Genomic DNA, 12,814 nt, shown 5'->3' on the forward strand with positions numbered 1-12,814 from the left:
ATCCTGGCATAGGAGTATCCAGCTCGCAGTCGTCGTCCCCCAAGACATCGACAAAGTAATCCATGGCCTGTAACAGGCTCGGTGCACGGTCGGAAGTAGACATCGCGTCTGTGTTTTTGGCCGTGCGATCCTATCGCTGGCAATGCGCTACGCGGTACTCGGTTAACGACAGCTTGGGTGGCTTTTCCTTTGAAGCCACGAACATGCTTTCCGAAATTGCACCACGTGAAGGAGACACAAAAGGGCTCTACTTGCGAGCGTTCTCGGAACCAGCGAGGTTGGGTGTCTTCCATGCCCTCAACACAGGGCTAATTAAGCAGAGAATTTGTGAATAAGGTTGTTGTGGTGTCTTAGACACGCGGGATTTGTTCGAGGCGACAATTGAATGCGTTCACAATCTTGATGGTGGAGAGTGTGGCTCACAAAATATTGTGCGATCTCACAATGGTGTGGGTTGCACAAGAGGGTCTGACCACACAATGGTGTGGCTACATTTTAATAAGAAGTCAGTACGTGGTTAGAAAAACCAGTAGTTGTACAACTAATTTGGTTTTATTATATTGATAGGAAAACCTTCAAATTTGGATACAGGCGGCTTTGTCGCAAATAAAACCGAAAAGTACATTTTTCGTTTTTTGAAAGGAAGAGATAATTAGCCTCGGGTTAAGGTTGTGATCACTCTTGGGGTAGGTTGATTGTGATCCACTACACTCGTATTAGTTCTAAGCATAGAATGAATTTAACCGACCTTTGCTTTGCTTCCTCTAAGCGAAAGAGCTACAGCAGCCTCGCTGTAGTTACCGTAAAAGCAATATCTTGAACAAAGTTTCGAGTTTGATATGTTAACTGCAACCTCATTAGATCGAATTGAAAGTGAGAATCGTTTGCTTTGGTCTACTTTTAAAAATTGGGCACTGCTTAGGTCGACTTGTTTGAAAAAGAATATCATCCCCATCTTCGATAGCTTGGGTACATAAATTGATAATATGAGGATTGATGGTTCATCTAGTAGTGTATTCCGATCTGATGGTGGGAGAGTAAGCCCGCGATTACCGAAAAGAATGGGTGTATCTCACGAACTCATCACAAAAAATAGACGTTTTCTCTAGCGAATGCATTGCCTAACTTGCAAATGCTTTTGACTAATATCGTCATGCAATGAAGATTGGAGTTGTTGAAGAAATGAATATAATTTCTTAAGTAATGCTCATAACGATGTGAAGGGGATTCTCCACAGACTACTATAGCAAAATGGTAACTGAAGGAGTTCGAGTCTGAAACCAATGGTAGTTGCCAAAAGTAGTGTGAAGAATATTCAGAGTACACTTTAGTGATCTACCTCAACAAAATCAGTTTACATAAAAACCATGAACAAAGCGGTTTCTGCTATTTTTAAACGATCTGATTAATTCAATTAGATGGATTGACATTTTTATTAGCCTGACGACCGGGTTTGAAGACATAAAGCGATATGTATATAATCATGATGATCCACTATTTAAATGGTCTTGAAGATAGATTCCGGCTATTGAATCGAGCCATCCACGACAATACTAAAATGACTGATATATCATCTCGAACGTCATCCTCTGAGGGTGCTCAATATCGCGATGATACTTTGTAAAATCTCCACCATGACTCAGATGCTGCATTCTTGAAATTTGGTGAAGCTCAGAGGAAACACGATGAGGCGAAAGGAGTAGCTACGAGTAAAATTCAAACAAACATCAAAGCCGATGCGTTGTTAAGACGTCCGGGCTATGATTCAAAGTCGAGAAGCGAAAGCATGCACGAGTCATGTCGACAATGCAAAGGTGTTCAGACGATGATAGTGCAAGCAACGACTACAGTGCGCGAAGAAAGTGTCGAAGTGTTCAAGTTTGATGAAACATCTTGTTGAGAAACTTCAATGACCCTTCCGACAAAGCACTCCAAAGTCTTCCGTCTCGCACAATATCGCGCTTCACTGTTTTGGAGTACACAACCGATTGTTGTACTATGCGGCTGGATACGAGGATACAGCAGGGGTTGCTGCCTCAAATGACGAAGATGTGCGTCATGACAGCCCTTTGGGTGGTCATCTCGGACGTGAGATGACCTTCCTCTGTCTATAACGGGATCGATTGGCCACACATGTATAAGTGGGTGCGCAAATAAGTGGGGTTTTGTGAGATTTGCCAGAGAGTGAAATCATTGGGTTCCACTCAGGCCCCACCTTGGTCGTTAGTACCACCAGCTGACACCTTGACGTCTGGGTGTATGGACATCATATTCGGACTTCCGCGTGACGCACATGGACGCAGTGGCAACCAAACCGATTCAGCAAGATGGTTCATCTTGCGCCTGGCTCGGACAAGATCTTTGCCGAGAAGACAGCTAGGGTCTTTGTAGACGTTGCTTTTCGCCTGTATGGCCTTTCTGTTGAGATCGGGTCCACACGTGTCACCCGTTTTACGTCGAAATTTTGATGTGCACCGTTTGGACTATTGGGCGCCAAATTGTCCATGTCAACGGCAGCATACCCTGGAAAGAATGGTCAAACAGCGCGTGTGAATCGAATCCTGGAAGACGTACTGCGTAGTTGCGTTACGTCGTTCAAGGAGTAGAATGAATTTCTCCCTCTTGCAGAATTTGCGCTGAACAACTCCACGCATGTCTCGACAGGTCATTCGCCACTTTATGTGAACTATGTCATTCATCCTGGATGCCCTACTTCCATAATGGGCGAGGTTTCTACCTGAAGTGGGGGGCTGTGGCTGTAGAGCCACAGTCTGACCTTAATGCTGTCACAGAGGTAAACGCGAATTTTGACTCAATGAGATCTCTAGACGACATGACAAGTCGTGAGAAACATCATGAACCTGTTGAGACTGTGGTTTAATACGGGACTCCAAAGGCGAGCATTGGGCGGAACCATCAGTCAGAACGTCGACTGTAGAGTTCTGCTCTGCAACTAGGTTCGAAAGGCTCTCGCAGCGATCTTCAAGCGTCGAGCAGCGCTGCTACAATGCATCTTCTTGTCCGCGATGATCGATCTTCCACCTCCAGAGTCGCTCAATCGTTTTCACGTTCAGCCTCACCTCCGCTATTAGACTCTCGTGGAAAGCATCGTTGGGTGGTTGAGATAATTGTCGATTATGAGGATCAATTAAATCGTCATCGTGGAAGGCAGCAGCTGAACCATCAACACTTCAACAGAGTTTGGTGGCACGGCTATCCATTGAGCTCGGACACGTGGGAACCTCGTCAGTCCTTAAAGTTTGATGTCCCTACGTGATTCGCAGCTAAGAGAATCGCTTGAAGTGCTGTTAGCGGCAACAGTACGACGACCAAATCTTGGTAGTGCTCGGTCCTAACTGGGAGTCCTGCCAGCGCCGACTTGGGGAAGCAGACGCTTTATTTTCTTTTCGTTCTCAAGGCGAACAAATGGCCGCCAGGAGTCAAGCTTAGCTGTGATGGGCTAAGTCGAATCATCACGGTTGTTGATACGGCACCAACGAAAGAAGCATTTCATATATAACATCTTGCCACCATTTTGGTTAGGAATGGAGGAAACGTCGAATAGTTCTGGAACATATCTTTGGCGTTTGGGCGAAGAATGCTCTTTCATGTTGGCTTTTTTACTTGATCTCTTCATTGTTGATCGGAAAGTGAGCTGCTTGAAAAAGTCTTCAAAAGTATCAAAGTACTTTCGACTTTAAGGAGGGGATGATGTAATAGGCTACTTTTTAGCCATTACAAAAAGGTACATTTAAATACCTTCTGTATGCATTGTAGGGATTAATAATAGAAGATTACAGTATGGTAATTCCAAAAGCATACGTGATTTCTTATAAGACGTCACATACATTTTGTGTGATTCAAAATGCTAGTTTCAACTTGAGGATCTGTACTGGGAACGAGACCGGCGTCTCGCTGTCTTTAGAAGTAGGTGGTGAAAGCCAGTCACTTCAACTGGATACTTTTCACCGAAGTTAAAGCTCAAGCTTTCCGAATGGGTAACGTAAGCCAGTCCCTTCTACTGGATACCTTCCACGAAAATAGAAGTTCAAGCTCTTGAAATTCAAGCTAAGTACGCCCAAGATATTGCTTTGTTGAAGCTGAGGTCCAACCTCAGTACACCCTTGATTATAAATCAGGAACCCAAGTTTTCTAAAAAAATCTCTCTATGAGCTCGTGTGGTATTTTGCATGTAGCTTGGAACCATAACCCGTTTTAAACTCAAATGCAAATTTTCCTGTTAAGGTATTAAGTTGTTCTTTTTCCCTCCACGTTGGGTTTCGCTTCTCGTCGCTCTAGCCCGTGTATTGTATTTAAGGGACTCCTTACGAATAGCACTCCACCTTGGGTTTGCTTAACGCTGGAGCCGACGCATTTACATCGCACCCATCTACTGATTCTACCTCTGCCACCAATACCATTACTAATGGGCTGGGCAGCTAAATGCATTTATGGTTGCAGCCACGTCAAATTGACGCATCTGAGTTAATCAAAAACTCTGTAGCACGTCTGGAAGCGCTAAAGCGCGTGATTTGATATCGCAGCTGCTGACAACGTGACGAACGTCTGAGTGCGCTTACTGTTGCCGCCCCTGGTGCATTCGATGTCTCTGGAGCAAAATGGTAAGACCATTGTTTCGATATCTGACTACAATCTTTCTTGAAACAATATTCAGACCGGATGTAGCACATATTATGTTGAAAAGTATGGTGCGAAATCGTTTCTGTGCCCAGATGCTGCTCAACAACCAAGAACAGTGCTACGGCTGCCTATTTTGAACACCGGTATTCGAATGACACGGCAATCTCTATCTCATTCCAGGCTGCGTAATATCTGCTACTGTGTTGATGAAATATTGGAGCGTCTTCTCTCAAACCATGCAAATGCTGGAGCTGACTTATCTACGTCGTGACCGTTTATTGGTGCTCAATCTGCCATTGCTAGCATGCTGGCTCTATTATAGGTACATGGAATTACATACTCATCATTAAGCTGACTAATTGACACCCGATTTTCGAGGTGCTTCATCGTATTTATGGCTTACCCACAAATTCGACTGCGTTTCCGTGTCAATCAGGGTACTCCAGCTATTGTTATTGGTAGCTTTTAAAGAGTGACGCTAACAGGCACAGCACTTTCGACTGGTAATGTATGTCCCGCGATGGGCTTCTGCGGTCAGTCCGAACCCTGTGCATTGTGCAATTTATGGAGTTTGGCCATTCTATGGGGTGCTGTTGTTACTACGCTTGAATCCGAAATTGATAGAAACTACATGCCATTCACTACGTATCATCTATACTTTCATTTCGTTCATTTGGTGAACCCCCAGGCTATCATCTCTAAACCGATAAAAAATGTCTGCTTCAAGGACTTGATGCCGAACTACTTTGCCAGCGGGCCGATATCGATAAGCGATCGACTCAGCTTTGATATACAACCATCTGCATCTGTTTAGAAAGCTAAATACATCATTCTTCTTCCATTCGCTGGGCAGACCGGTGATTTTGCTTCTGTACAGCAATTTTAGAGTTCTTTCGACTAGATACCATAGACGCTCCTCCCCGGTTGCTCTATTGAAAACTTTAATGTTCGTATCGGCTCTGCAATAATGCTTTGATTATAGCCATGAATATGACTTTCACCGGTTTGCAAATGTAGGTTCAAAACTGTTTCGGTTGTTGGTAATCTGGCCTCTGAGTTGGTGCATAAACCCTTGACTAGCAGACGTGTTGCTAACGAACCCTGTTTCTAGTTGCTGGTGTAAGTCGTCTAACATAACGTGAGGCCATTACGATCCAAGGTGTCATTGCGGGTTGCCAGGAAGCAAGCCGGATTGTATTGGTTGTGATCGAACGAGAGATGGCATTCGATCGCTTGACCAGGGAAAATGTAAGATTTTGTCGCAACTTCGTTTGAAAATGCTGTTTTAATCGTATACTTAAACCAGTGATCAGCTAACCAGTTTTGAAGCTGTAACATGGCGTAATTTTCCTGCCGTAGGATTTGAGGTATCGCATTCACATTCAACAGGGGCATTGCAACACGCTTTCAAAGCTTGTATGAGCTCGTAACCGGCTTTTTCACATGTATCATTTCTTTCTGCATTAAATGCAATGTCATATTGATGTTGTTCGGATTGTTCATGTCGAGCTTTGTGTTCCACGTTTGTGTGTTTTTCACCGCAAAGAACCTCTCAATCTTTTAATTGTGAGATCTTATTATAATCTTTGTCATACTCAGTTTATCCGCTTGTTCCGACTTCCAAGCGGCCTTTTTATTCACACAATTAGTGACTTGCTCTTTTATTAAAAGAATATCAAAGTCATCAATACTATGTCTAAGGAAATGATGATAAATCATTGCAGCACGTCTAACTCTACCTTCACGCCACCGCTTAGAATTTCGCTCATGATAATCGAACTGCTTCGACTATATCGTGGAACTTTAAATATTGCTTAGTAGCTTAGGACATTTCATGTGGTTCTAAAAAGCCAATTGACATAATTCAAATATTGCGACCAACTTGCTTCGGCGTCTTCTCCCCTCCAATCAGTGCTAAAACCTGGAGTGAAGGAAATTATTTTACTTAAGTGTCAATGAGACTAGTTGATTGTGCTTCCTTCGACATACCCGGGGTCAGAAGCATATACTTCTTCGATCGGCCTGACCTTGTATTTTCGGGAAGTTAATTCTTTCGAGTTATTAGTTATGTGTATCTTTATCCATAGGGTCTTAAATATGTATAGAGGAAATTTTAGAATTCAGACGAACCAACGGTTGATAGATATCAGTGGTCGAGCGGTTCTGAATCTACCCTTAGATCCAAAAAGCGTTGCATTCGATCGCGTCGTGCTGGCCAGAAAGAAGATATCAGGAATGTTTCCAGTGGTAAACTACGGTAAGGAAAAAACTGCCGGCGTAATGTTCTATGACCTACTACTTCTCCGACAGTTCAAATCATTGTTTCCTGCCCTTCTTTTAGCAAATATCTATGTAGACGATCTTCGGGCCTTCCGTCCTCTAAAAACGTGATGCTTGCTTACGTGTGCTCCGTTATTTATCTCCCTTTCACGAGTCAGTTTCTTTGCAAATTGAGTGCTGCGTCAGACACAGTGAGGAGAAAGTTGCATAAGATTGTGCTCTGCCGTTATGCCTTCGTTTTAAAAAGTCTGCGACTGTTACCCCAAACCTCGCGACTATCCCTCGTTGTGAGCATCGTACCTTTTGGAGCTAACCCCTACACTTAACAAAAGCCAGTCTCATTGAAATTTTTACTTTCAAAATATTATTCTATAGCTTTCTTATCTTAGCAAATTATGCTGAGTATGTTACTCTTTACAGCAGTTGTATAGTGCAGTCCTTATCAATTTACTCATGACTTTACCGAGAAAAGGTCCGTTATTGGTTCAACCTTTACAAAGTTTAGTGTGATTCGCATGTTTGCTGGTTGATACCTTGGAAAAATATGTAACGCCGATTGTTTGATGTATGCCACATGGCATAGAGTTAGCGTAAAGTCCTGCCTCTGGCGATATTCGGGCTTGATACATTGCTTTCGTCGATCACTTGTGACCACGATGGCATTCCGCCGTGACCCAACTGGCGCGGAAGAGGAGGAATCTTTCTCATCCACATCCACAATGGACTCGGATTATGAAATTCCTGTGGCTTTGCAAATGCTCAATGTGTGGAACAATGAGCGTGTGTCCATCAAGGTCTCACAAGCGCTTAGCACCATGAATACTATCCGCGAAAGCGAGTCCATGCGCTTTAGTATGGTCACGGCAAACAAGTGGAAAAAGATGGGCTATCACCCATACAAGCCTGACGCTTCAGGATACACAGCGTTGCATCGTGCTGCCAAGCGTGGAGATGAAATTGTCGTGACTTCACTACTTGCCATGTACGATGGAAAAGCTATTGACCTTGTCTCTATCAAGTCTTATAAACAAGAGCAAATTGCATTGCACATTGCGGCCAAGTACGGAAACCTTGAGGCCACACGACTCTTGGCCGCACCTGAATTTCGAACACTTATTAATATGCCAGATCGTAATGGCAATACACCACTACACTTTGCTGTTACAAGCTCAAAACCATCTGCGTGTGAAATAGTGGCGTTACTACTCCAGCGAGGTGCAGATCCAACACTTAAAAGCAAGCGAAATGTCTTTCCTATCATTGCACACGTGCTAACGGTACAAGACGACGATCCGGAAATTGTGCAAGTACTTACAAAGAATGGTTGTGATCCTAATACGACCGACACAGCTGGCAACACTGTGCTGCATATTGCTGTGTCACAGGGACTATGGAAGATTGCCGCAGCGCTTGTCAAAGACCAAGCAAGTTTAACAATACGCAACAATCAAGGCATGATGGTTCTGGACATTTTGTCACCGCCACAATTGGCGTGGCTGGCCAAGTTCTTTGTACACCCGCCGGAATGGGTATCCTATGAAACACAACGCTCATGCATGGTTTGCTCGCGGAAGTTTAGTTTTCTTGTTCGACGTCACCATTGCCGACTATGCGGACGTATATGCTGTGGTCCGTGTTCTAAATACAAGCGTCGGCTTCCTTTTACAGATTTGTCCGTAAAACTACCAAGTAAAGGACGTCACGCAATGGTGAAGGTTTGCAGTACCTGCATTGATGTGCGTGAAGCCGCAAGCGAGGATTTATCGTGGGCAAGTACAACTGCAGACCGATTGATTGCAAGTGACGCTATGATCGACTATGACGATACCTATTAGCGAAGAATGACGTGTAAGATATCTGAGTTAACATATTTGCGCTTCAAAATGGTGTGTGCGTCAGGGTCGCTTAACCTTGTAAAGGCTCTAACCTTTATGAGGTACTTATTGTTTATTCCTGAGATGTGTATCAGATCTCTTTTGTAACTTGAAACTACCTGTCAGTGATGCTATAATTTGGTTGCCAACATGATAGCACGATCTCCACGACAGAAAAAACGATTTTCGGCATTACGAACTTCACCCATAAACATATAAGTACCACAGACTTGACAGAGCCATTTTAGCAACCCATGATAAATTGGCCGTTTATTCATTCAGGTCTCCTTTAAATTGTCTGTAACAGCATTTTTGGAAAAGTTTAAGCTTGGTAAGCGCCGTGCGTAGGAAGCATCATGGGTCCTCCTTCTTTCATGCTGTTCGCATTCATATCACATTTGATAAGTCGGGAGGTGCATATTTAGACACTAGGCAGCAACATACCTCTTAAAGTAATAGTAGAGGAAATCCGCCATCATCAGCATGTGGCCAATCTGAACTAGAATAACTGTATAGCCAACGTGCTGACCCGCGTCTTTTTCGCCGAGCTCATGGTACGAAGAGAACCAGAATACCAGATGCAAAAAGCTACCAAACGCCAGAGCATACACGAAGTGTGAAATGCACGAATCCACTGCACCACCTCCCTGCACAACCAGCACCATGCTAAGGGTAAGATACCTAGCATGCCCATTAGAAGAGTGGTGTATAAAAATACGTACGCGTTTCTGGAACATAAACAGTTGAGGCAGGATGGCAAAGGCCTCAATGTACAGCGCGATTGTCCATGACACGTCCGATAACCAGTTACGATTTAGATTGGGGTGGATCAGCTAGAGGATAGAGACAGAATTTCCTTGTTAAGATATCGTGTACTGCCGTAGCAAGCACATTGGCCGCACGCACCATGCCAATTAAAATACAGGGCAGCAATATGTAGAGTGCGCCGAGCTCCGTAGGCACATGAAGCCAACCAAACGTATCGTAGCGCAACTCGTAGCTTGAATTGAAGCGGGTAGTAACAAGATAGATGACACCACAGCAGAGCATGAGCGCCATGATCTCCAAGAAGGAGTAAAGCCAGTCACCACTGCGGTCATATGGCAGGTATCCTTGGTAGCGTAGGATAGAGCTCAGACGGAAGAGAAACACAAATGCATACAGCTCCAAAGTCTTTAGTGATAGACCAGCAACCGATCGCTGCGAAAAAGCTTTAAAGATCAAAAACACGAAGCCAAAGGCGCGGACAAATGACCCCATCGTCTGCATTGCATCAAGTTGACATACGTCAAGCGTTAAAATAGTGTGCAGGAAAAAGTTGTATATCAAAGTTCGAATAGTCAGTACCATGAGAAAGGAAAAGTCGCCATCGCTAAACAAGTGGTAGCAGAAAAACACAACCACCAGAAAACCTGACCAAAGAGCAATGTTACTCTTGTGCTTCGTTAGGAAGGCACTACGGTTGGCAAAACAATGAGTGTGAGGCCAAATCAAAATCAGTGACACAACAAGAAAGATAGATGCGTACGCGCTACGTGACTTGTCTTTACTGCTCAGATCCATCATTTTCGTCTCGAGGGATTAAGTACGTCTGAGAAAACTACGATTATGGATTAAGGCCTACGCGGCACCTTGTCGAAGATTTCTGGTCAATTTTGATTCTGACCCAAGATTGGCCAAAACTATTTATTACGTATGTGGGCACGAATGTTAGAAATAGAAATGGAAACGCATTTTTAGTCAAAAGTTTTATTGTGCTACGATTTAAGACGAAATATTTCATGCATCAGATAATTATCGGATCCTTCAGCTTCTACATGTAATCTACAAACACTGATCCGGTAGGAAGCAGATTCAGTTAGAGCTAATAACTGTAAATCATTAGGGCTCCGTGTTATCAATGGGAAATTTATGCTAAATATACAATGAGTGCTCAGATTGAGTAGGAGAGATGATAATAGATGGTCATCATATTCGATAGAATCAAGGTAAATCAATTCCTCTTTGCGCTCAAAAAACTATATAAACAACATAATGTAATTGACTATTGTAATGTCGAAATGCTGATTCTTCTGGAGGTGTTAGACTGCAGAACGCTAGTCGGCACCTCCCAAAGTGCCCAGCGCTTCTAGCCGTCCCAAGAGACTTTAGCGTCAGGCTGATGGACCCGACATCCACAAGAGGGGCCTAATATCGCCATCGTACGCTAGTACGGAAGACTCAGACGTCGCATCGATGAAGCAACGTGAGCGGCAATTATGGCAATCTATACAACTCAATGATGGAAATAGTCGAAAAAAAGAAATGAGACCGCATGTTGTACAGATCACAATATCGGTGAATGACTGGCTGGAAATAAATGGTGAAAATGATTGGCTAGACTTGCTTGGTAATTTTAACAAGTAATTCCGGTGCCGATGCTAAATTCGAACAAGTTACACTAATTATGCAACAATATTTCAAAATGGAAATTATAAAGATTTCAAGGTAATTTTGAGCAGACCACATATCACTTAACAACGGTAATACTGGGAGGCGGTAATGTGTCTCGCTGGCTTTCACATCGCCTATAAAGACATTATGGTATGAAGACTTAAGAATACACCAGACAAAACCCATCTCAGTCGTGAGCTTTCATGACAGAAAAAAAACTCATAGGAAAAAAAAATCAGGATCTTGCACACGTGTGTCTGCCTGTAATTTCTTTAGACATTGCATGATATCATCCTCACAACTTAACGTACTATCTCCGAAATTCATTTATATTGAGAATGAGTAGAGAGCATCAATTGCAACTATCCAACTGATTGATTGACAGATTCGAACGCGGATATACGATATTCTTCAGGTAAGTACAGTCCCTAATATAATATATGCAAGAACAAAATTTTGAACTATGTATTTGAGCGCACAGCTAGAATATGATACATTGCTCAGTAACAGTAGAGCTGTTTCGTCTGAAAGTTTGGGAGATCCTTGTCAGATGGCATAAGTAAAAAGTATTTTACTGCTGATAAACTAATAATATTTTATACATGTATCTATCTATCGACTTTACTCTTCAATGATCATTTTGTGCTTCCAGACTACTGTGTGAGAGAGACAATGGAATTTAAGTGGAAGACGAGCGTGGAATTGGAGTCGGCAGGTATGAAGCGGCAGAGATTATTACGTGGACACAGGTTGCAGGTGGTGGTGGAGTGGGTAGCGGGTTATGACAGAAGTTGTCGGGTGTAAAGGAAGACGAAGTACTAGGACGACGTGTGAGGTACATTCCACTCCGTGATCACTTTCCCCGCTAACACCACTGGCCACCTCTTTCGCTGGCCGCGTAGTGCTCGTTGCAGTGTCGCAGACGTCCATTACCCGCTCTATCTATGCTGTGTGCTGAATGTTCCGCCACTGCATCACGACTACCTTACATGGGTCCGAACGTGAAGAACGATATGGTTGTAGCCCATCTCTGACAGTTGCCAAAATACATGAGTTGTCTACCCTACGAAGATTTTTAGACTTAGATGTTCCTACACTTATCATACCTCGATGAAAGCAGAAACTGCGCTTTGTCCGTAGTTGGATACAATTTACAACATTTGATTTTCTCACATACGCTGAGCAATATTTTGTCCATCGTCACTTTGTTGGACCCCTTGTCAACAAATAATCGTTGACATAGCCCTACAGCTAGTTGTAGGAAGCAGTGCTCATCTTCGTACAATGATGGTCTCGCCCAAAACTAGAGTAAACCACGAACCACATTACACCCCGATCGCCTACAAGACAGTATGAATGACGACTCAGAATAGTCTTTTGGCAAATAAAGCTGAGATGCGAACAAGCGGCTGCTACCTGTCAATCGTCGATCGATGGGTAAAACTGCTTTACAATGACACTCAAACGACGAATGACGCATTTTTGATCTTCGTCGCAAACAATTTTTGATTGGTATAACGACCCGAAGTTTACATTTGTAGAAGGAAGAACATACATATACCATGATTCTTCGCGAGTATCTTGTA

The 12,814-nt window shown here is 43.3% G+C and overlaps 2 protein-coding genes across 2 annotated transcripts; one reads left to right on the plus strand and one right to left on the minus strand.

The window, feature by feature from the left end:
* Nucleotides 1-7,577: 7,577 nt before the first annotated feature.
* On the plus strand, nt 7,578-8,756 carry PHALS_05882 (myosin-like protein; the record flags this gene model as incomplete). Its single annotated transcript, XM_024723196.1, has 1 exon — nt 7,578-8,756. One exon carries the CDS (start codon nt 7,578-7,580, stop codon nt 8,754-8,756), a length of 1,179 nt encoding a protein of 392 aa, XP_024574197.1.
* A 361-nt stretch (nt 8,757-9,117) lies between these two features.
* On the minus strand, nt 9,118-10,361 carry PHALS_05883 (er lumen protein retaining receptor; the record flags this gene model as incomplete). The annotated part of the gene is made up of 6 exons (XM_024723197.1): nt 9,118-9,172; nt 9,240-9,442; nt 9,518-9,628; nt 9,702-10,058; nt 10,143-10,251; nt 10,324-10,361. The coding sequence occupies 6 exons, from the start codon at nt 10,359-10,361 to the stop codon at nt 9,118-9,120; spliced, it is 873 nt and encodes a 290-aa protein (XP_024574198.1).
* Nucleotides 10,362-12,814: the final 2,453 nt, after the last annotated feature.

The sequence above is a fragment of the Plasmopara halstedii genome, assembly GCF_900000015.1.
Source record: "Plasmopara halstedii genome assembly, contig: Scaffold_292, whole genome shotgun sequence".
Taxonomy (NCBI): domain Eukaryota; phylum Oomycota; class Peronosporomycetes; order Peronosporales; family Peronosporaceae; genus Plasmopara; species Plasmopara halstedii.